Consider the following 21,531-nt stretch of genomic DNA (forward strand, 5'->3'; position numbering starts at 1 on the left):
ACCCTCTCCTCCCGATACTGTAGCAGCGAAGCCCTTGGAATATGTTGACCAATAACTGAGCGCTGATTGGCTGCGGACTGTCTAGGCCCGGGGAATCGCGTAAGCAGGGCCCAGAAGAGGGTGCTCCACGTGTTTCCTGGTGGGTTCTGCTTCTCCACGGGTACTTTTTGGAATGGGCAGGTTAGCATCGGAGGTGGCGGTCAATATTGATGGTTGGAGAGGCGAAATTCCTCTACCGAGGATAATGATTCTCACAGTAGAGTCCATGAATTCATTAACAGTATACTTATAACTACCGGAGTAGTATTGTACATGATCAGCTTTACCTAAGCGGCCCGATTGAGCTATTGCCACCCCGTCTTCCCAGCTAAACTCCCCAGATTGCCGTCGTCCGCCTTTTGCCGCGGCCCCCGCACCGGCTTCGATTGTGCCGCCTCGTGCTTGCGGAGCTCCTCCGGCACCCGCGAAATCGGCGATTTGGACAGCATCTGCCGCAGATCGTACATGACATCCGCGTCCTCGTTGCCCAGGAACGTAATTGCGACACCGCTCTTGCCCGCACGACCCGTTCGTCCAATACGATGCGTGTAGCTTTCGATGGTCGTCGCCATGTTGAAGTTGATTACAAGACTGACGTCGGGCACGTCGATACCACGGCCCGCCAGATCCGTTGCGACCAGCACATCCGTTGTGCCGTTGCGCACCGACGCCAGCGCCGCTTCTCGCTGTTCTTGCGTCTTGCTGCCGTGTAGCGTCGCCGTCGAGAACCCCATCTGCTTGATTTCCCGCGCGATTACGTCGCAATTGCGCTTGATGTTGACAAACACAATAATCGGCGGCGCGAACTCGCCCGACATGAGAATCTCGCCCAGCCGCTTCTTGCGCTTGTCCTCGCCCTGGATGAACTCGACCCGCTGCTCCACGGTGTCGACCGCTTGACCAACGTTGCCAATCGTTACAATCGCCGGGCGCCGGAGGTACTTGCGAGCGATTCGCTCCACTGCCGGTGGCATTGTCGCCGTGTACATCATGGTTTGGCGGTAGCGCTCGCGGCCGCCTATATGCTGGCTCATTGCTCGCGCGTCTTCTGCCGCCTCGCTGTCGGGCTTTTCGTTCGACACGGGAAGCGCGTCAAGAATCTTGTTAACGGGCTCCTCGAACCCGAGGTCGATCATACGATCGGCCTCATCCATGATCACGTAGCAACACTGAGCGAGCACTAGCATGCGTCGCTCTAGAACATCGACTAGACGACCTGGCGTAGCAATGATAATCTCCGCTCCGTCACGTAGACTGTAAGCCTGTTCTTCGATCGAGTGCCCACCGACGATACTGACCACGTTGAACCCGAGCGGGACGGCGAATTTCTTCGCCTCAAGCTCGATCTGCTGCGCCAACTCTCGCGTGGGTGCCAGGATGATCGCGTACGGCCCGTCGTTCTTGCGCCACTCAAACTCGTCCAGCCGCGGCAACTCCGAAATGTATACCAGCAGAGGTAGCAAAAACGCCGCTGTCTTGCCCGACCCGGTCACCGCAACACCGATCAGGTCGCGAGACTGCAGCGCAATAGGAATGGCCGCGCGCTGGATGGGCGTCGGTTCTGTATAGCCCACCTTCTTGATGAGCTCCAAGAGCCGCCGTGGCAGGCCGGACTCCTCCCACGAGCGCATCGGGTTCGGGATCTGCCCGCCCTTGGTGCTGATGTTGAAGTCCTCCTTGAAAATGCGCCAATCGCGCTCGCGCATCTGGTCGAGTCGCTTCTCGCTCCAATGCTTGTCGATCGCGTTGCGGTTGCGCTCCTCCTGCCGCCGGCGCTCCATCTCGATCATCTCCTGCGCGCGGATTGATCCAGCCTCGCGGTCGCGGTCTTTCAGCGCCTCTGCGTACTGTTTCGTGCGCGTCTCCACAACATCGTCCCCGAAACCGGCCAGCCGACCGCGCCCAAAGAAATTCGCCTCCGTCCGGTCTCGATACAGCGGGTTGTTGTCGTTTGTCGTGTCCTCCTCCGCGTTCCATTCAAAATTGAACTTGCGCTCCGCCGTGCGCTTGCGCTTCTTCTTCGCCGAGAAGCTTGACGTCTGCTCGACGCCCATATACCGTTGTCGAATCAGCGCGGCCTCTGCATCTTCTTCTTCTCGTTGTTGTTGCTCCTTTTGCTGCTCCTTAGAATCCTCCTTGCCAAACGCAATCGGCTTTGGTGGCGATGGTGGTGTGAGGTCGTTCTTACGACGGTCCCCATTGCTGCGCTGCTGGGCGCGTGGGCCCGTTGGGATCAGTCGGGAGGATTGCCTCTCTGAGGATTCATCCTTTGGAGACAGGAAACCGTTCGTGACCCGTGATCGCTCGGCTTGGGCTCTTGCTCGTTCCGCTTCGACTTCCTTGGCTCGTTTCTCCAGCGCTAATCGTTCACGTTCCGCTCTAGACAGGAACTTGGGCTATGAAACACGTTAATTTGAATCCACATCACGTGCATAAAGGACTGGTACTCACCTTTGACGCCGCCGCATCAGCCTCCCTCTTTTTCTTCAACAGTTCGTCCACGCTCAGCGGCTTCGGTGCCGCTGTTCCTCCCCAGCCAACTTTCTTCTTTTGCTTTTTCGCTGGAGGACCTTCTCCTCCCCCTTCCTCAGCAGGTGCCGGCGGCGGAGGGGGTGATGGAGGCGGAGGAGGCGCATCACCATTCCCGTCGGTTCGACTGTCTTGAGGTGGAGGAGGAGGCAGGGAGTCCCCCGGCGGAGGTGGCGGTGGAGGTGTTGGCGGTCGCTCGATCGGATCTGGAGGTGGTCGCGGAGGCTCGACGCCGTCCATACTATATGTCCCGTTCATGGTGCCGACGTATGTGGAAGTGGCAAGTGGGATTCACTGATTCTCAAGCTCTTCTCCAGGTTGTAGATTCGTCACGTGATTGACATTGTATGACGTTTGGCCATGGTGGTTGGATGATACAACAGTTCCTACCAGCCTTTGAAGTTCATTCTCTAAAATCATGATGATCTGACACTCTTTTCTAGTGATAATGTCCTCCGATTTTAGGCCCAAGCGCGGTTGCACTTTTGGGAAGCAATGGTGGAGTGGTGGCTATGGTTCTCTGCAGTGATTCTCAGTCAACCCTAACCCTAGCCATGGGCCCTTCAGGTGCAACTGGAGTAATTCAGCGCCGACATTCGTCTTTGCTATTACAGCTTCCCACAGTAATGCTGCAGGTGCATGCCACAACACCGATGTATGCCCGCAACTCGCGTCAACTGTGATATGGCTTGCAATTGGGCCGAGGAAGATGTCGAACGGGCCAGCAGCTATCGAGTACAACTCTGCGAGGGAAGTGCGCCTATTCAGATGTCAGACAGAAATCTGGATGTGCTCTCCCACTGCGGAGCGTTGTCAACTTTTTAGTGGCTTACTAGTAATCAGACATCTTCAGAAATGTTGGTTAATTTAGGCCCATTTAATAAATTAGCGCAGACTACGAAACGACGGTGATTTCAGCCTCGGAAATCCATGAGCCACAGTAACAATACGCATATAAGTCGCGGGGTTGCTCCTATGATGGCCACTGCTTTCACTTGCTGATTTCAGCAAGCGTTTGCGAGATTCGATTATTTACAACTGCGGGTATCTGTAACCAGGTACTCCGTACTGGAAATATGCATTTCTCATCCAAAATAAGGTGGTTCAGAAAGAAAAAGATTGCCGTATCCGACAGCGATGGAACTTCCATTGCGACGACATCCCCGCCTTCGCGACGGGACCAAACTACTACGGTTGTGAAGCCAAGGCACGGGGACGCTTGTACATCGCCGACTACCGATGGAAATCCGTCGTCCCCCAGCCTTGCAATTCCAGTGAATACTTCAGAGAAAGCTGCTCACTTGCCAAGCGGAGGCCTGGATCTTTGGGCTCAGGCATACGAGATTCTGCAAGACCGAGAGCCAGAACTAACGGAGGACTATAACAAGCACCTAGCATCGCTGCAAGATGGCACGGATTCTCCAAAGTCTATCTCAGTTGAGTCAATTGTACACCAACTTCTAAGGGATCGTGAAAAGAAGCAATGGCGTGTCTCGCTATTGGGGAAAGACATAGTCATCCGCGAACAGGTGGAAAGGCTAACCAAATTCCTCCTTTGGTCCGACTCGCTGGTCCAGGCCGCTGTATCCTCTCAGCCATATGCTGCGTTGGCATGGTCCGGCGCTTCTGTATTTCTCTCGGTAGGAAAGGACTCTGTAAAATTAGATAGAAGACCGGGGTGATACTGACTTCGAAAGTTACTCACGAGCGCAACGTCAGTAAATGAATCCATGCTGAAAGGCTTTAACTCTCTCTGTGATGTCCAGATGTACTGGAACATCGTGGAGAGAACATATCTTCAGCCGTCGCGTCGGCAGGCTTACCAAGACCTCATTGAACCCATGGCAAAACTTTATTCCCATATCATCGAGTATCAAGCACGTGTTATCTGCCATCTTTCCAAGGCGCAACTGTCGCGGGCATGGGAAATGTCGCCGGCTGGAATGATTGGGATGGGAAATTGGTAAATATTCAGAATCTGAGTGAACAGTATAGCAGATACATCTCGCCTCTGGAAGCCGAGGAAGTCCGGAAGAGCAGGGACATGGAGCTACAAAAGATGGAGGAGTCACAAGCTATCCTGGATGAAATCCGAACGATCCTGGAGGCAGCAAAGAAGGAGAACCAGTTAATCTACGAGAGTCAGAAAGCACGAGACCTTTTGCGGGATCTCGCTTCCGACTATGAGACTTGCAAAGACTACAATCCGCAACGGGTGCCGGGCACATGTGAATGGTTCTTCACGGACGAGAGATTCCATGAATGGAGGAGCAGCAACTTCGGTCTCCTGTGGGTGTCTGCTGGGCCAGGTTGTGGAAAGTCGGTCCTGTCCCGAGCATTGATCGATGAACAGCGTCTATCCGTAAACGTTGCGGCATCGACGGTCTGCTATTTCTTTTTCAAGGATGGCGACGAACACCGCATATACGCAACGAATGCTCTGAGTGCAATACTTCATCAGATTTTCACGCACGCCTCTTCTAGTGACCTGATTGAGCATGCAATTGCGAGCCATCAGAACTTTGGGAGGGACTTGACCAAGAACTTTCCCGAGCTCTGGCGCATTTTGATAAGGTGTGCCGAATCTCCTAATGCAGGTGAAATTGTTTGCGTACTTGATGCGCTTGATGAATGCGATGCAGGCAATAGGCAACAACTCATCAGGAAACTGGAAAAGCTCTACTGCCAGAAAATTCGGGATTCCGATTCGCGGCCGAAGCTGAAGTTTCTCATCACCAGTCGCCCATACGATGATCTTGAGGAGTCCTTCAGTGCATTTTCCGACACCATTGCCTATGTTCATTTCGATGGGGATGAGAAGGCTGCGCAGATCAGCAAGGAAATCAATCTTGTCATTGATGTCAAGGTGGATGGGATTGCTCGTCGTTTCGGAGAGGAGGATCGTCGAAGAATCGCCGAACGGTTAAAGAGCATGGAGCACCGCACGTACTTGTGGCTCCATCTCACCTTTAATATCATCGAACAGCGTCCCGGGAAATACAGCAGGCGATCGGACGTGGAAGCGCTACTTTCTGATCTACCCGTTCAAGTATCAGAAGCGTACGAGAAATTTTTAAATAGAAGCGAGGACCAACTCCAAACCGAGACTCTTCTTCAAATCGTGTTGGCTGCAGCACGTCCGCTGAGGCTCGATGAAGCGAACGTGGCTTTGACGATAGCTATGGAAGACGGACGATTCGATTCATATTCCGCGTTGCAATCGAAGATGTGGTCCCGCGAAAACTTCGAAAGCACGGTGAAATACCTGTGCGGACTCTTCATAAGCGTCCACGAAAACAAATTGTTCTTTATACATCAAACAGCAAGGGAATTCCTCCTCCATCACGAACGGAAGGGTAACTGGCAAGACCGGCTAGATCTGACACGGTCACACGCAAAAATGGTATCGATCTGCCTAAAGTACATGTCTTGCCTGGATGGCCAGGAATTATATGAAATGAAAGATAACTGTCCCCTGGCGGCATACGCATCAGAACACTGGATGGACCATGCCAGGCTCTCAGAAACTGAAAAAGATGTGCAGGAAGACGTCTTGCGCTTTTTCCTTGAGGACAAGCAGGCTTTCAAAGTTTGGAGCAAGCTTTTTAGCCCTGATGATCCAAGGTCTCGATATCCGATAATTGGATCCTCGCCCCATCCTCCATTGTATTATGCATCGGCAGCGGGCCTCCAGGATATTGTAAAGATACTCCTGGAGAGGGGAGCTGATGTCGATGCGAAAGGCGGCAGATATGGCACCGCTCTTCAGATCAGTGCTTTCCTGGGCCACAACAAAATAGTGCAATTGCTGTTGGAAGAAGGCGCTGATGTCAACGAACGAGGAGGCTACTTTGGCAATGCTCTTCAGGCTGCTTCTTATAATGGAAACAAGGAGCTGGTGGAGCTTCTGTTGGAAAAAGACGCTGACGTCAATGCACAGGGTGGCAAGTATGGTAATGCTCTCCAGGCTGCATCTTACAGAGGACACATTGAAGTCGTGGAACTGCTGCTTGACAAAGGTGCCGATGTCGGCGCACAAGGTGGCGAGCATGGCACTGCTCTCCAGGCCGCTTCTCACAGTGGTCACAAGAAAATAGCACAACTGCTGTTGCAAAAGGGTGCCAATGTCAATGCGCGGCCTGATACGTATCATGCTGGGCCCCTCTACACCCTTGAGAATGCTCTCCAGGCCGCTAGTGAGAACGGAGAAATGGACGCTGTGCAGCTGCTGCTGGAGAACGGTGCAGATGTGAATGCGCAAGGTGAATACTATGGCAATGCTCTCCAGGCTGCTTGCTCTAATAGTATGATCAGGATTGAAGTGGTGGAACTGCTACTAGATAGAGGTGCTGATGTCAACGCCCAAGGCGGACATTATGGAAATGCTCTTCTGGCTGCTTGCTATTGGGGAAACAAGGAACTTGTGGAGCTACTGCTGGAAAGGGGCGCCGATATCAATGCACAAGGCGGCGAATATAGCAACGCACTCCAGGCTGCTTCTCTTCAGGGCCATTGGGAAGTGGCGGAGCTGCTTTTGCAGAGAGGTGCCGATATCAATGCGCAGGGCGGCACATACGGCAATGCTCTTCAAGCTGCATCTTTCCGAGGAAACAGGGAAATAGTGGAGCTGCTACTGGAGAGAGGTGCCGATGTTAACGCACAAGGCGTATACTTTGGCGATGCTCTTCAAGCTGCCTGTATTAATGGAAACGAGGAACTTGTGAATCAGTTGCTGAGAAGAGGCGCTGATGTCAACGCACAAGACGGCAACTATGGCAATGCCCTTCAAGCTGCTTCTCTTCCTGGAAACAAAGAACTGGTTGAGCTGCTCCTGGAATGCGGTGCCGGTGTCAGCGTACAAGGCGGGCATTATGGAAATGCTCTTCAAGCTGCTTCTATTACTGGAAACAAAGAGCTGGTGGAGCTACTTCTGAAGATGGGTGCGGATGTCAATGCACAAGGCGGACACTATGGCAGCGCTCTGCAAGCCGCGTCTCATATGGGGCACAAAGAATCGGTGAAGCTCCTGGTGGAAAGTGGTGCCGATGTGAACGTCCAAGGCGGAAAGTATGGCACTGCTCTTCAGGCTGCTTCTTATCACGGAATTGAAGAAGTGGTGGTGCTGTTGTTGGACAGTGGTGCCGATGCCAATGTCCAGGGTGGTGAAGAAGGTAATACTCTCCACGCAGCCTCGACGAACGGTTACCTGGAAGTTGTGCGGCTATTATTGGAGAGAGGTGCCGACGTCAACGCGCAAGGTGGCCCGTATAGATATGCTCTGTGGGCTGCATGTGCCGAGGACCACAAAAAATTGGCGGAGTTTCTGTTAGACAGAGGCGCCGATATCAATATACGAGACGACATTGGCGGTACTGCCCTCCAAATCGCTTGTCAATATGCAAACAAGGATCTTGTGGAGATGCTGCTAGAGAGAGGTGCAGATGTCAATGCACAAGGGGGCCAGTACGGCAACGCTCTCCAGGCTGCTTGTCTCTATGGACAGAGAGAACGGTTGGAGACGCTGCTGGATAGAGGTGCGGATATCAATGCGCAAGGCGGATACTATGGCAATGCTCTTCAAGCAGCTTGTAACTGTGGAGAGAAGGAACCGGTGGAGCTGCTGCTTGAGAGAGGTGCTGATGTCAATGCACAAGGTGGATACTATGGCAATGCTCTCCAAGCTGCTTGTGTCAACGGTAACAGGGAGATTGTGCATCTACTGTTGGAGAGGGGCGTTGATATCAACGCAAAAGGTGGTCAATATGGCACTGCCCTGGAGGCTGCTAAAGATCGTGGGCATGATAAAATTGTCAAGCTGCTATTAGAAAGAGGTGCCGATGCCAACACCAGCACTTGAGCAGTCCAATACAGATATTGCCCTCTCTTAATGCATAGCAGATCAACTCCCGTCGGCAGGTAGAAAGCTCTGAATATCGAAAAACATGCTCTTCAGTGAAGGCGATTCGTCACATGCTTCTCGTTAGCTTTTATAATTCCAATAACTAATCCATATCCATATGCAAATAGGAGAGAAGCGGACCTTTTCCGTCCCGAAACGCTCATGCTGGGCCGTAAAAGGTGTAAACCGTCTACGATGTACGGCGAACTTGTTAGTAATAGGCGTTCGTGCTCAGAACAAAGTGCTGCTTCAGAACTACCAGTAGGAACATGGACAGTAAGAAATACGTAGGAAACACTCTCCTGTCATTCATTATATCTGTTCAGATCCAGCAAAAGGGTCCTATCTGCTACATACGCTGTGGGCTCGCGTAGCTCTTTGAGTCTGGAGAGATATGAATCGAAATCGGGACGGATATCAAGAACAGAACCAGGTAGTAGTAACGATGTTAATACAAGGTCAGTGTCGTTTCGCTCTACTGCAAGGGGGGCAAGGGTGGGAAAAAAGGGACGTAAGAACCACTCTACATCAGTCAAGATCAATCAATATCGGACAGGATGCGGCTGAGCCTGTGGACAAGGTTAGCACTCAGGACATGGTTCACCAGGGAAATTGCTGGACTGACCGTTCCGTTGACTGGCTGCTGAGGAATGCCCTGCTGCTGGTAATAGGCATACGCCTGTTGTTGGTTTGCTGCTGCGGCGGCCGCAGGATCTGGAGTTGGTGTTGGCCAAGTCGCGGCCGGTGTAGCCTTGTGAGCATCGCCTGCACGATTGGTTTGCGATACAGACGCCGGCCCGTGAACTTCTCGGTCCAGTGTCATGTATTCATTGGCTGCAGCCTGAGTCCCTCGCTCAAGCAGGTACTGCATGTAGCTCTGCACCAGGTCCTTGATGACGTCTGTCGACAGAGCGCTCTTCGTTCGGATATCATCCACTACCTGCTTGATGCGTTGGTATTGTGCAGACTCTGTCGAAGAGTTGGTCGGCTGCTCAAGTTCAAACGTCAGGTAACTGGTCCAGAATGTCTGGCTATCCAAATAATGCTTCTGGTTTTGTTTGAACACCTGCCGGGCTTCCTCGGCCGAGCCCTTGACCTTCCACAGAAGCTTAGCCCAGTGAGACACGAGCGACGCCTTGGTCTGCATGTCACACTGCGGCGACTCAATCTGCGTCCTGTAGACATCAATAGCATCCTGGAGCGAGCCATGACGGCGGCAGAGGTTCGCCAGAGACACGATGGTGTCGACATGGTTGGGCAGAGTGATAAGAATGGCATGGTGGATGTCCTTGGCGACGTCGACGCGCCCCATCATTTCCTCAAAGTATGCATAGTGTAGCCGTACCGTCGGATGCGCAATAGGGACGAAGATGGAGCTTGCCCGCTGGTAGATATTCCTCACTTCCTCCTCCTTTCCGGGCTGAGCCAGCATCCACCGCGCATATCGCAGCCAAAATTCTTCATAATGAGCACACGTGACAAGGCATCTCTCGTAGAGGAATTGGCACCGCGCATAGTCGCCCTCTGCCTCCTCAAAGTCGAGGTATCGCCTCCAGTTGGCGAGCTGGCCCTCGTCCAACTCTGTTACGTGGAAGTATGGCCGCTTAATCTCTGACTCATATGTCCACCGCTTGGTGGTCTCTGTCTGAGTTCGGGAGAAGATCTCCAGGTGATATGCATCGAGACGCAGTCGCAGATCACGCTCAATCTCCGCATCTGCTTTTGCGCCGGGCGCGGCTTGTCCGGACGCTGCCTCGACCTCGGCTCGACACCGAGCAACAACATCAGGAGGCGCTAGCTCATTGACTGGTCGTGTCTGAGCCAGTTGACGGTATCGCTCAAAATATCTGGCATATTGATGCATGGGGATGTGAATCACCCGACCGAGGATGGCAAATATCCTATCATATGCTTCCAACCGCTCCTCAAACTCAATGTACTTGTCCCAGAAGGGATGGGCCAGGAAATCCAACCCGACACAACTGGCACCTCGCTCGAACAGCCTGGATATCCGTCAGTCAGTAATCACAATTCCACACAGGAGAAAGGAGGTAACTATGAAAAGGCAAGGTATGGCAAACATGAGCAAGGTCGGCCATGGCTGATGAACTGGGTGACCAAGGGCGATCAATCTCCCATCGTGCGAGAAACTGAACGAGGATCCGATCAGAGGGTAGATTGGTTGGATGTTAACGGCTGGGATGATTCTTTCATGCAAGAAAACAGCCTGGGAGAAAACGGTCATGGGTAAGAAGTATGATCCCAGGCAAGCTGGCGGTAGACGAGCGATCTCACCCATCATCCAGACTCGTCTTTCCCAACTCTCAAAAAATCAAGCGTCTAACTCGGGCAAACTCTTGATCGGTAACAAAAAGGAAAGTTCGCGCTGCGTCGGTAAAAGGTTAAGGGAAAGGAGACCAGTATGTCTTGTACTTACTCTCGAATGACATCGTTGTCATGATTCGTCTCGACCTTGAAAGCGCAGTAGTTGGTCCAGAGATCTACCGAGGTGGAGATGCTGGCGACGCCTCGCTCATAGACCTGGAGAATTACGGGTCAGCAGATGTAACTCTTAAGACTTGGACCGGCTTCCCACCCACCATCTCGGCAGCCTCGGTCCCGGCCACGGAAAACTCCAGGTCGGCATATTTCTTCCAGTAACCAAACAACAGCGGGAACTTGGCCAGGAATCGGTCATATGCGCTTCGGACTGTGGTGATGGCCTGGGGACTCGAATTGCGGTTGATTCCACCTTCTAGGTTCTCCGCCGCACGAACCAGCTTTTCCCACGTCTCGAAGTTGTCGGAATCTTCGGCCTGCATGAAAGGGTAAATCGTTAGCATATATAAACTATCAGACTGAAAATCGAGCCATGCACCATGAACGCACCAGTTCAGTTTCCAGCTTCTTCAGCTCGGCATTCTCTTCCTCTGTGCCGTCGTAGTTATAGTCGGCCATGTTTGCGATGAGATCAGCCGCAGAAAGGCAGAACCATACACTAATTTTTAAACCGATTTAGTCGAGATGAAAGAAAGCGACCGTCGTGAGCGATGGGGAGAAAACACCTGAGAGTCTGAGGAAGAAACCAGTGGAAGAGCGGGATTGGGGCTCCTCATACGGGAAGATTGATTCCTGAGGCAAAATAAGTTACTCCCTAATCGGGTTAGCGCAGGTTTTTGGAATTTCCAACGGTCCGGGATTGAAGCTTTCATCGATCAGCGAACAGAACTCAACTGCTCAGAGTTGCGATTTTTCGAAGGGCCCAATTCCTCATCTCCGGCATTGCACAGGCACAATGTCGGTCCAGCAGGCGGCCCAGGCATCACATGAAGTGGTGTCGAAACTCCCTGCGCGGCTGCGCAATTTCTTCGCCAAGTACCCTCCGCAGATTTACTCGCAGCTCGTCTCTCCAACACGCCCAACTCTAGAGAAAAAACTAAACAACGAGGGCGAGGAGTCGACGTCAACTGAGAACAATCTGCCCTCGCCATACACGCCATCGCGCGACGCCAAGGGTGCCAAACCTGCCGATCCCACCGCCTGGTCACTGTCCCGGGCATTTCTCTACTCCAACCCGGAGCACCCAAATCCATTCCTGCCCCGGAAGGGGCCCAATTCGCGATGGTGGGGCCCTCGATACGGTCTTCGCCAACAGGCTGATCTCGTCAAGCTAGCCAAAAAGTACGGTGTTGAGGAGCTGCTGCCTCCCAGCCGCAAGTCGACCATGTACAAAGAGCTGCGTCGTGCCGAGCGTGGCCTCGCCATCAAGGGAACGGGTATTGGGCAGAAGGTCAAGGGTCACAAGTGGGAGCGTACGTTGGAGTCGAGACTCGAGGAGAGGAAGAAGGCGATGCTGGAGATGCCCGAGATGATCAGGGAATGGAAGGAGGTAAGGCCCTTCATTGTTTTATCTGGGTCGTACTGTTCGATCAATGACGCTGACACCACTGCAGAAAGGTCATGGTCGGGGTTGGAAGAAGTGGCCCAAGCGGTAATGAAGTCTTTGTTTCATCGCTGCGGTTTCATGCTTTCGTGACGAAACTGTTTTACTATCGCCAATTTATTTCGGATGGGATCGATGGACGTTTGCGTGTACAACTACGTGTATATACTAACAATGATTCAACGGTTCTGAGACTCAATTTTCACTCCCTGCCACTGAGCTCAGTCGTAGTGTGGAATCACCACATCTCCAGCACGGATTACCAAACTGGATTCCTCAAAGTCTTCCCACGCTGAAGACCTCAACGCCAAATGCCGACCGAACCATACCCTCCCATTCATCCTCCTCGTCCTCGCAAGGGTTGAATATGGCTCATCCCGACACTCACCTGTGATCTGGTCCACGCACACCATCTGGCACCGCTGACACGACCCGAGAACGTCAAACGGGATCCCGTACGCACCGACACGGAGACTTGTCCATTTATCTTCTAAATACGGACGTTCCGAATCTATAGAACTCTCACCGGCGGGATTATTCGGTAGGTTCTCGGTGACGATGATGTTGGCACGGAAGACGTCTGGAGGTATATCGGCGACTTTGCGAGAAGTTATATGGGATGGAGACGCTGATTGGATCTCCTTGTTCAGCTGATTTACCGATGAACGGGAGATGAGGAGGATTGGACTTTCATTAGAAAGGAGAATCGTATTTCTCTCTTCGGGAGGCGTTGGAAATGTCCCCGGCATTGTCGGCGGACGGAGTGCATGACCGGCTTTGGAGTACCGCGAGGACATCTGCGGTGGCAGCCGTGCCAACGTGCATGGTACGCCAAGAAAATCAGAAAAGAACGTTGAAATGTCATCTGAAGTCGACACCTGCATCGTCACTGTGTCGCCGCACACTCTGGACAGCTTTGGTCGCGAGTTTTGATTTCGACACTCCATCATCGCCGTGACCTGCAACTCGTCATCATCCCGCGCCAATGAGACCTCCAATTCGGATTTACTATCCGGTGTTGAAATACGGAGTACACCGTGCGCAAAGTCAAAGGATGGCCGGATAAGAGCCATGCGCGGATATCGCTTCTGGCTCAGCGCCACGCCAGTGCCCTGATGGACGATGCACCATTCCCGGTCCCACGCCAGACCCTCACGGGTAATCTGCCACGGCATGTCTGGAGGCACTTTGTACGCCGCGCAGCTTTTGATCGGGTACACGTGTAAGCTTTCGATGTAGAACTTGTCTTTTGATGGAGTGATGCTCCCATTCGGTCGTGTGAGAGAGGTGCTTGTAACGAAGAATTGCTCGATGAATGCGACAAAGGATTGTACATCCTTCCAACTGCTCATCGCCCCGAGGCTAACCCGCAGCGCTCCGGTGGGCTTCCCATTGAGAATGTCATTCTCATCGCCACATCGCTGTCCGGCCTCGTAATTCTGTTGCATTTCGGCATCTGTCAGGCCAAGATGGCCAGATACACCACCTGGGTTACATAGAGTGCCGGACCGAAGATGAATTCCTTTGATCGAAGCGAGTCTTTCAATTTCCGACCCGCCAATCCAGTTTCCATTTCTGTCTCGCAAATTGAACGCAATGATCGGTCCTTGCGTCGCAAGGTCGTCGTAGGTAGTTCCTGGCGAGACATAGAAGCGACATACTGGGCTGTTCTTTGAATGCTCGAACCCGGAAAGCGCCCGGTACAAATAGCTAGCCAACTTCCTGGTATGAGCAGCAACATTGGCCATTGACCCAAAAATCCGTTCGTGTGCCGTCATGGCATGATCCAGGGCGATGATGTTGTGAAACGGCAGCGTTCCATCCTCCAGTTGACCGTGGATCGAAATTTGCTTTTTCGCGTGCCATTGCAAGCCGCGAGCAACGACCATATCCACTGTCCCACCGCCGAAATAACGTCTATGCCGAAGGATGTGTCCTGCATCCTTTCGAACAATCAACCCACCGAGGTCCGGGAAGCCGAAAATCTTGTGGAAACTGACGACCACGAAATCGGGACTAATCGACGGATTTCCAAGATCCAGCGGCGCGGTCGCTGCATAGGCCGCAGCGTCTAGCAGGGTCCATGTGTGTGGCTTTGATCGTCGAATATCCTTGCACCAACATAATGGCAGTCGCCGGCCATTCATATTCGACTGCGCTGGGTAGCTGAATAATCGCAGCACACCTTTCTGATTGTCATCTTCCTCCGCAATCCAGGTGGCGACTTCATCGTCAGATTCGAAGCACCGAACCCCAAGCTCGGCGACTTCGCGAACTCCCACGAGACTTGTATGAGAGTCGGCATGATATCCATACCAGAAGCCTCTGGTATCCGATTCGCTACTATATCCATCCCTCATGGCATCTGCGACGAGCTTGACGCCGGCCGTGGCATTTGAAACAAACACCAGGTCATAGACATCGGGATCGGCGTTGAAAAACTTCAGCGCGCGAAGTCGAATATCGTCGACGCGATCTGTTGTTCGCTGCGAGGATGCCGATACAGAATGCGGGTTTCCGTAGAGATTTGTGGTCAGATCCCGGGCGTACGACTCGATCAGCGATTTCGCGTAGGGAGTGGCGCCGGCATGGTCGAGGTACACAACATCTGCACACGGATTATCAATCAAGGTCTTGGGTTCGTAGGAGCAAGGTTACCTTTTAGTTGGGGATATTCGCGCTCGCGGATGCATTCGACTGATTCAGGATAGCAGCCATGAAATGATTCTGGCGTAGAAACTGTCATGGTTCATCCAGTTAAGTGATGGAAGGCATCGAAGGACTGGGTTGATATCAACCTAAGCTATCTCCCCGCAATTGATAATGCTCTTATCTCTTATCGATAAGAACCCTCTCACAGCCTCGGCCGAACAAAAGGGTTAGGGCTAATGATTGGGCAGCCGGAGCAGTATATACAAGTCGAGAGAAAAGACGGACATGAAGCATAATCATTCATCATCATCATTGCATTAAGGTCATAAATCATACTGGATACATCCGTAGCGTACATAACATCATCAACAAGGTATATCCTTACATCGGAATCGTCAAAGCGTACATCATATCGTCGTCAAGTCGTGAGAATCACAACAGGTACGTAACTGAGTTCATCATCATCATCTTGCAGAGTCGTCAAACAACGTAATGATGCCGGCTAGATGGTCGGCGATGATGACCCCGCCGGCTGCTATGACTTCGTCTGCGCACAACAGTTTCGGTAACCTCTTTCTTCCCGTGGTGATGGCGATGGATCCACAACGCAAAGAACGCCGTCCACGTGAAGAATACAATCTCCATAATCCCAATGGCAAAGCACGCCTTAAACATCGCGCACGTCTGGTTCAGACTCGGGGTTTCAAAGTCCGCGTCGAAGCTGAACCCAAACGGACCCAGCGACACCTCGACGCTGCCGCCGTCCCAGTGGGCACAGTCCGCAGTGGCGATGAAGCGCAACTGATAAACGCCGGCGATAAGGGCGCCAAAGAAGCACAGATCAATAAAGGCGACGAAAATGGCCGACCGACGGGTGTTGCCCAGGCGGATTAGGGTGTCGAGGCACCAAAACACGGCGATGGTGCTGACAATGAAGAGCACCAGGACATAGCTCGGGGTGAGCTGGTTCGCCTTGAGGTAGCCATCGACAAAGTAGGCCTGGAACGGAAGGCCGTTAGTCGTGCTAGTATGAATTCACTGGAGTCGCAGATGACCTACCAGCATGCCAATGATGGGGATCAAAAAGGTGATCTCCACCAGTCGCCAGAAGATGAATAGAATCTCCCCCAGCATGGTAACGGCTTCCTGGAATGTGGCACCACTCTAACTTCAAGCTGTGCCGTCTTGTATGCATGTACCCCAGGGACTTTTTTTGTTTTTTGGTTGCGGCTAGCAACGGGGGCCAGTGCGGGGACTGCGATGGATCTCACTGCAGATGCATGAGAGATCGATGACCCGTTTATGATGGACCAACTGTCAGCTGATGGAGAAGAGCGGAAGTTCCAGAAAGAATGACAGAAAAAAGAGAAAAGAAAAATTATCTGCAGGTACGAGCTCAGTTCTTCATCCTCGCACGAAGTGCAGAGTGGGATGCCTCCAGTCTACTAATTTATTCCGGGGGCTGGGGTGTTCATCCTACACCCCCCGCTAGCCGGATCGCCGGGAGGCTGGGAAACACCAAATCTCCAACTGGCTAAGGCTAAGAATCGGAGATTTCTGATCTGATCGATTTTGGCCAATCATCAACAATGCGATTCTGTCACCTTTCCTCACCGAGTTTAGTTTGCTCTTTTCGAGGTCATGAAGGACGTCTACACGACTCTGATTCCCAGCCATCGTCTTTTCCCACGACACGTGCAGTGGGATCTGTCCTTAGTAATCTCACCGGTGATAACGAGCAAAAGTTCATACGAAAATTCTCAGTCGCCTAAGATCATGGTCATGACTAATACTATGAATATCTTGTGCGAGGTCGTGCGCTGATAAGCCTGCTCGTTATAAGGCAAATCGACAACTGGCATGCAAAATTTGTGGGAGCCCCGTCACTGGGACTACCAGCAGCCTGACACCCGTAGTAGACCAAACGCCCGGTATATCCATAAGGTATCTGCGAGGCATTTACCCTGCAAATCTAACCATTCGTTACTTGGTACATGCCCGAGAACGGTGTCTATGACAATGCAAGAGGCGTGTAATTCAGTTTAGGCTAATCTCTTCAGAAGGGCCGTACGAGCGTGAACCTTCGTAGTGGAAACTGTTGGTCATGGAGTGTCGTCATGCTTCCCTGCCCAAACTTTTTATAAAGGGGCAACACAAGCAGCCTGAAGAGCATGGCAAAATTCACGGTCCTGCGGGTTGGCATCGGCAACCAAATTCCAACAGCAGCTTCATTAGTTTCTGATATCCGATAAGACAAAGCAGTCTTGTGATCCTCACCACAAGCAACTCAGAGAGCAACTCCCATCATTGCTGCCCTGCGCATTGACATCGGCAGCCCTCTCCAGCAGCATTTACGCCGGAAATCCAAGTATATATCCGAAGCTCTGGCACAGATGACAAAGATTGTGGGTTCTAATATGGTAGCGGCAATAGTTAGAAGCTCTAAGTACGATGACAGTGGAGATTTGACCATGACATTTTGACAGTTTTCCGAGACCGAGAGAAAGACACAGGGTTAGGGTCAAGATCCGATAACAAGTGGGTGCGGCAGAGCCTGCCTTTCCGCTGGATACCTATCGGTTATTTAGTTAGAAGTCGCAGCCATCTATCAGTGCGCTGCCCACTACGCATAATTCTCGAGTGAAGTTCATTGGCAGAGTGATCTGTGAACATACAGTTTCAAGAACTGAATATTCGAAGGTCAATTCCGATATTCGTCACCTCGTTCCTACAGCTCGAAGCCACCCGGATCAGAGCATATGCATGACAGCCGCCCCAGACCATAGTACGTGAACGAATATGACAGATATTCATTCAAGTCGACAACGTCACGAATTCGGCATCGTAAAAGACTCTTCATGATACAAAAATTGACAGAAAATAATGACCAGATCCCATGCTCAACATATGCTAGAGGACTCGAAGTCAACAGAAAATCAAGTGGCGCGTATGTTCCACCATGACACAAGATGCAACAAACTCCAACCCGGAACAAGAAAAATCCAATGCAGACAGATTGCCTCCCTTGTGATTCTGTTACTGTTCATCAAGTGGCCGTTTGCTCCCAGCCAGGGGCCTTGATGCTGCAGGAACAGGTTCAACAGGAGGCGCGGGCGAATGCAAGTCCGATCGCGATGGATATCCTGTATCAGCTCGATACGGATCATACTGCGTTTCGGACGATTCCAACCGCGTCATTTGCCCGTACTGCGGCGTCGTCATTTCAAAACCAGTGGCCACGTCCTCGCTAGAGGATGATGAATACCCATCACGGTCACGTTGACGTCGGCCGTACACTGCCGGAGTCAGCGCTGCAGGATGACGGAGGTTGGGAAACGTGCGGAAACTATCTTGCCGGGGATTTGGAACAGGGATGCGCTCTTCGTCAGCGTCGCGCAGGGGCACGCCATCGTCCTCAGATCCTTGCAACCGCTCGGCATATCGAGGCGGTTCTGGTGCCGTTCCCCAACTACGAATGGGATAGGCACGTCCTTTTTTCCAGGGTTCAGAGAGCGGCGGAAAGTACTGGCGATACGATATGTAGGCTGTGAAGACGCCCAGCATCGATCCAGTGATGACGTCAAACGGGTGATGACGTGCATCCATGATACGGGTCACCGCCACCAGGGCGGCCGATAACGTCGGGATCAACACGATGATCATCTTCCACACTTCGCCGCGGTTGTCCATGATGTGCAGCTTTCCGGACAGGTACAGAGAGAGGTAAAACAATCCTGCGAACGAGGCTACCAAGCACATCATGTCAATTCGACATCCCATCGTAGATGAATAAATGGTGGCTTACAGCTGCTATGACCAGACGGCCATGACCGAAACCCATCCTTGATAATCTTCTTATCCCCTGTGCATATCGACGAGTTGGACAGACCGTAAACGGGTGCATCGGCACTTCCGGGGCGCGGCTGGCAACGATCGATGATATCAGGTCGAGGTTTTCCGCAGGCCGTCTTCAGGGCCTGGGTGATGACGAACGCAAGAGCCTGAGACAATAGCAAACCCAAAATCCCGCAATTGAGCTCCCATAGCCGGTCCTTGAGGCGGTACGGGCCCATCAACTTCCTCCTTGTTGACGCCGAATTCCCTGACGGCTTGTGATGGGAGAAAAGGCCATCGATCAGTAATGTGTAAATGGCGATCACAATTATCGGGCCGCCAATCGAAACCACGATTGCCTGAGTTATTGTGATGCGTTCTTTAACAGCATATGGATATTGCAGGCTCTTGTTCTCGAGCGAGAAGTGCTGATGGTAGGGCTCGACAGAGTCGAGAATGAAGAATCCAATGGCGAGAGCGCTGTCGCGGCCTGACGGTCAGCGGGTCGACTAATGCCAATCGAGCGGGATCGACGAGCGACTTGTACTCACATGATGATCACATAGTCGAAAATGTACCTAAACATGAGAAAACCACAGCGTCAGCATTCTCATCGACGCACAGATATCTGCGAGGACAACGCACGAAATCGTAACGCGGAGGGTCAACGGCTTCTTGGAGAAGGGAAGCTTTCTGGGGAGCTGTCCCATTCTGCGAACAGCACTCCGCGGACTTCAGCGCCGCCGGAGAATATGTATCCCAAAGAATATTGACTGAAGTAGAAAGGAGTGAAGATGCAGTCCGCGCAAAAAAATCAGGTAAATTGATCGCGACCACGCCCAGCTGAGCCTTGACGCTGTCGCATTGGAGCGCTTCGCCGTTCCGTTTCAGGTGGGTCAAACCGATTGCAGGCCAGGCTGATCGACACAAAAGGATGCCCTACGGAGTCCATCTAGTCCAAGCCACACTGTCCAGGGGGGTGTGCTTTAATTTTACTTTGTTCTCATTTTCGGACACGAGTGTGCTGCTTCTGGATGGCGCGCGTTCAATTGAGTAACTGACGTCGACCGTTGTGGCATGCTCCATTACCCCCTGGACCCCGGTTCCCTTAATTGGGGCGGCATTTCTTCATTCGACAGTTTCGACCAGCATCTGGGCAAAGCCACCTTCCCTAACCATCGGCGTCACGGTACACATTGCCCCTTTGGGTTCGCGTGGTCGACAGATTGGTCATCAACCTGAGGCAGGAACGCTAGGAAGAGAAGGGACATTATTCCGAATCGAGTTCATTTGCTCAGAGGATTACACTAAAAGTGATCAATACAATGCTCGTTGTCTACCATATCGCTCTTTCCTTGTCTTCTGTTCTCCCCTTTCTGGACTACAGACTACATGAACACTAGGAGTTCTAGAGAATTCGCCATTATTCATCAACAGGTCGTGATGAAGAGGCCAATCCTACGTCCAAATTAGCAACCAGGGAATCATTGGACGGTCAAGAACTTACGGAGATGGATTGAAGTCTTGGAACCAGTCGAATAAGATGGTCCCAGAACCCCGGATGACAAATGCGACCGTAATTCCCGCAGGACATGGGAAATTGCTTATTGTGTAGTTATGTCCAGGAGACATCGCCATGGCACCGAAATCCGTGCTGATTGCGGGTGCATTGTCGAAGCATGTCTCCTCCGATGCAGGAGCGGTCAGCTGCGCAAAATCAAACAGACCTCGTCCATCGAAGGTAAAGGCGGAAGTGATGAGCTCCTCTTGATGCGGGAAGTAGAAATTGAGAGAGCATTGTTTGCCGTCGAGTTTGGATGGCATGTCGAAGTTGAAAATGGACGAGATGGTGGCCGTGATGGTCCCGTTGAATGACGTTCCGGGCGCATTCGAAGGCTTCGTCTTGTCGATTGGGATAATCAAATGAGGCCACTGGAAATTTCCAGGTGCAATATCCGTGGGACAAGGCTGACCGACAGGCGTCGGTGTGTGGCTAGGGAACGGGCCGCCAACTCCTGCGCCGGGACCGCCAGGAGACGGCGCACCTGGACCTGGGGGACCTTGAGTTCCTGGGCCCGGGGGAGCTTGGGTTCCTGGTCCTGGGCCTTCAGTTCCTGGTCCTCCTGGGCCCTTTGGACCTGGTGAGATCGGGAACGGCGGCAGACCTGGAGGTCCTGTTGGGACAATGGTCGTGGCAGTACGTGTGATAGGGACAGCAGGACCGCCGGGACGGCCCGGGCCTTGCGTAACCTCAGCACCGGGAACTCCTGGGCCGCCTGGAACGCCCGGTGCACCAGGGGCACCTGGAGTCTCTGGTGCGACTGGGGTTCCTGGAGTTCCTGGAGTCCCTGGAGTCCCTGGAATTCCTGGAGTTCCATGAGCACCGGGACCTCCAGGTGCAACTGGACCGCCTGGGCCAGCTGGGCTACCAGGACACCCTGGAGCACCTGGACCTCCTGGACCGCCTGGAGCGCCCGGCTTATCTGAACCCCCGGGACATCCTGGGGCACCCGGACCGCCCGGAGCACCTGGCGCACCTGGTTTGCCTGGACCACCCGGACCTTCTGGAACACCTGGAGCGCCTGGAGCGCCTGGACCACCTGGACCACCCGGAGCACCTGGCGCACCTGGTTTG

The 21,531-nt window shown here is 52.6% G+C and overlaps 8 protein-coding genes across 8 annotated transcripts in view; 2 read left to right on the forward strand and 6 right to left on the reverse strand.

Annotated features, from left to right (window-relative positions):
* Nucleotides 1-344: 344 nt before the first annotated feature.
* On the reverse strand, nucleotides 345-2,826 carry VTN49DRAFT_4010 (uncharacterized protein; the record flags this gene model as incomplete). The annotated part of the gene is made up of 2 exons (XM_069411910.1): nucleotides 345-2,435; nucleotides 2,491-2,826. 2 exons carry the CDS (start codon nucleotides 2,824-2,826, stop codon nucleotides 345-347), a joined length of 2,427 nt encoding a protein of 808 aa, XP_069267205.1.
* Nucleotides 2,827-4,489: 1,663 nt separating this feature from the next.
* VTN49DRAFT_4011 (uncharacterized protein) lies at nucleotides 4,490-8,425 on the forward strand (the record flags this gene model as incomplete). The annotated part of the gene is made up of 1 exon (XM_069411911.1): nucleotides 4,490-8,425. One exon carries the CDS (start codon nucleotides 4,490-4,492, stop codon nucleotides 8,423-8,425), a length of 3,936 nt encoding a protein of 1,311 aa, XP_069267206.1.
* A 584-nt stretch (nucleotides 8,426-9,009) lies between these two features.
* VTN49DRAFT_4012 (uncharacterized protein) lies at nucleotides 9,010-11,425 on the reverse strand (the record flags this gene model as incomplete). Its single annotated transcript, XM_069411912.1, has 5 exons — nucleotides 9,010-9,036; nucleotides 9,093-10,470; nucleotides 10,905-11,008; nucleotides 11,068-11,283; nucleotides 11,357-11,425. The coding sequence occupies 5 exons, from the start codon at nucleotides 11,423-11,425 to the stop codon at nucleotides 9,010-9,012; spliced, it is 1,794 nt and encodes a 597-aa protein (XP_069267207.1).
* A 337-nt stretch (nucleotides 11,426-11,762) lies between these two features.
* Nucleotides 11,763-12,462, forward strand: VTN49DRAFT_4013 (mitochondrial 54S ribosomal protein mL59; the record flags this gene model as incomplete). The annotated part of the gene is made up of 2 exons (XM_069411913.1): nucleotides 11,763-12,356; nucleotides 12,421-12,462. The coding sequence occupies 2 exons, from the start codon at nucleotides 11,763-11,765 to the stop codon at nucleotides 12,460-12,462; spliced, it is 636 nt and encodes a 211-aa protein (XP_069267208.1).
* Nucleotides 12,463-12,631: 169 nt separating this feature from the next.
* VTN49DRAFT_4014 (uncharacterized protein) lies at nucleotides 12,632-15,156 on the reverse strand (the record flags this gene model as incomplete). Its single annotated transcript, XM_069411914.1, has 2 exons — nucleotides 12,632-15,018; nucleotides 15,069-15,156. The coding sequence occupies 2 exons, from the start codon at nucleotides 15,154-15,156 to the stop codon at nucleotides 12,632-12,634; spliced, it is 2,475 nt and encodes an 824-aa protein (XP_069267209.1).
* A 386-nt stretch (nucleotides 15,157-15,542) lies between these two features.
* On the reverse strand, nucleotides 15,543-16,196 carry VTN49DRAFT_4015 (uncharacterized protein; the record flags this gene model as incomplete). Its single annotated transcript, XM_069411915.1, has 2 exons — nucleotides 15,543-16,061; nucleotides 16,122-16,196. 2 exons carry the CDS (start codon nucleotides 16,194-16,196, stop codon nucleotides 15,543-15,545), a joined length of 594 nt encoding a protein of 197 aa, XP_069267210.1.
* Nucleotides 16,197-18,098: 1,902 nt separating this feature from the next.
* VTN49DRAFT_4016 (uncharacterized protein) lies at nucleotides 18,099-19,606 on the reverse strand (the record flags this gene model as incomplete). The annotated part of the gene is made up of 4 exons (XM_069411916.1): nucleotides 18,099-18,808; nucleotides 18,868-19,376; nucleotides 19,448-19,474; nucleotides 19,542-19,606. 4 exons carry the CDS (start codon nucleotides 19,604-19,606, stop codon nucleotides 18,099-18,101), a joined length of 1,311 nt encoding a protein of 436 aa, XP_069267211.1.
* A 720-nt stretch (nucleotides 19,607-20,326) lies between these two features.
* The window catches only part of VTN49DRAFT_4017 (uncharacterized protein), a gene marked incomplete at both ends in the record, with an annotated part of 2,336 nt that continues 1,131 nt past the window's right edge, over nucleotides 20,327-21,531 (reverse strand). Inside the window, 3 exons of the mRNA XM_069411917.1 lie at nucleotides 20,327-20,354; nucleotides 20,404-20,798; nucleotides 20,870-21,523. Coding sequence (XP_069267212.1) covers nucleotides 20,327-20,354; nucleotides 20,404-20,798; nucleotides 20,870-21,523 — 1,077 coding nt within the window. The remainder of the gene's footprint in view (nucleotides 20,355-20,403; nucleotides 20,799-20,869; nucleotides 21,524-21,531) is intronic.

The sequence above is a fragment of the Thermomyces lanuginosus genome (genome assembly GCF_041956635.1).
Source record: "Thermomyces lanuginosus strain ATCC 200065 unplaced genomic scaffold VTN49scaffold_31, whole genome shotgun sequence".
Classification (NCBI taxonomy): domain Eukaryota; kingdom Fungi; phylum Ascomycota; class Eurotiomycetes; order Eurotiales; family Trichocomaceae; genus Thermomyces; species Thermomyces lanuginosus.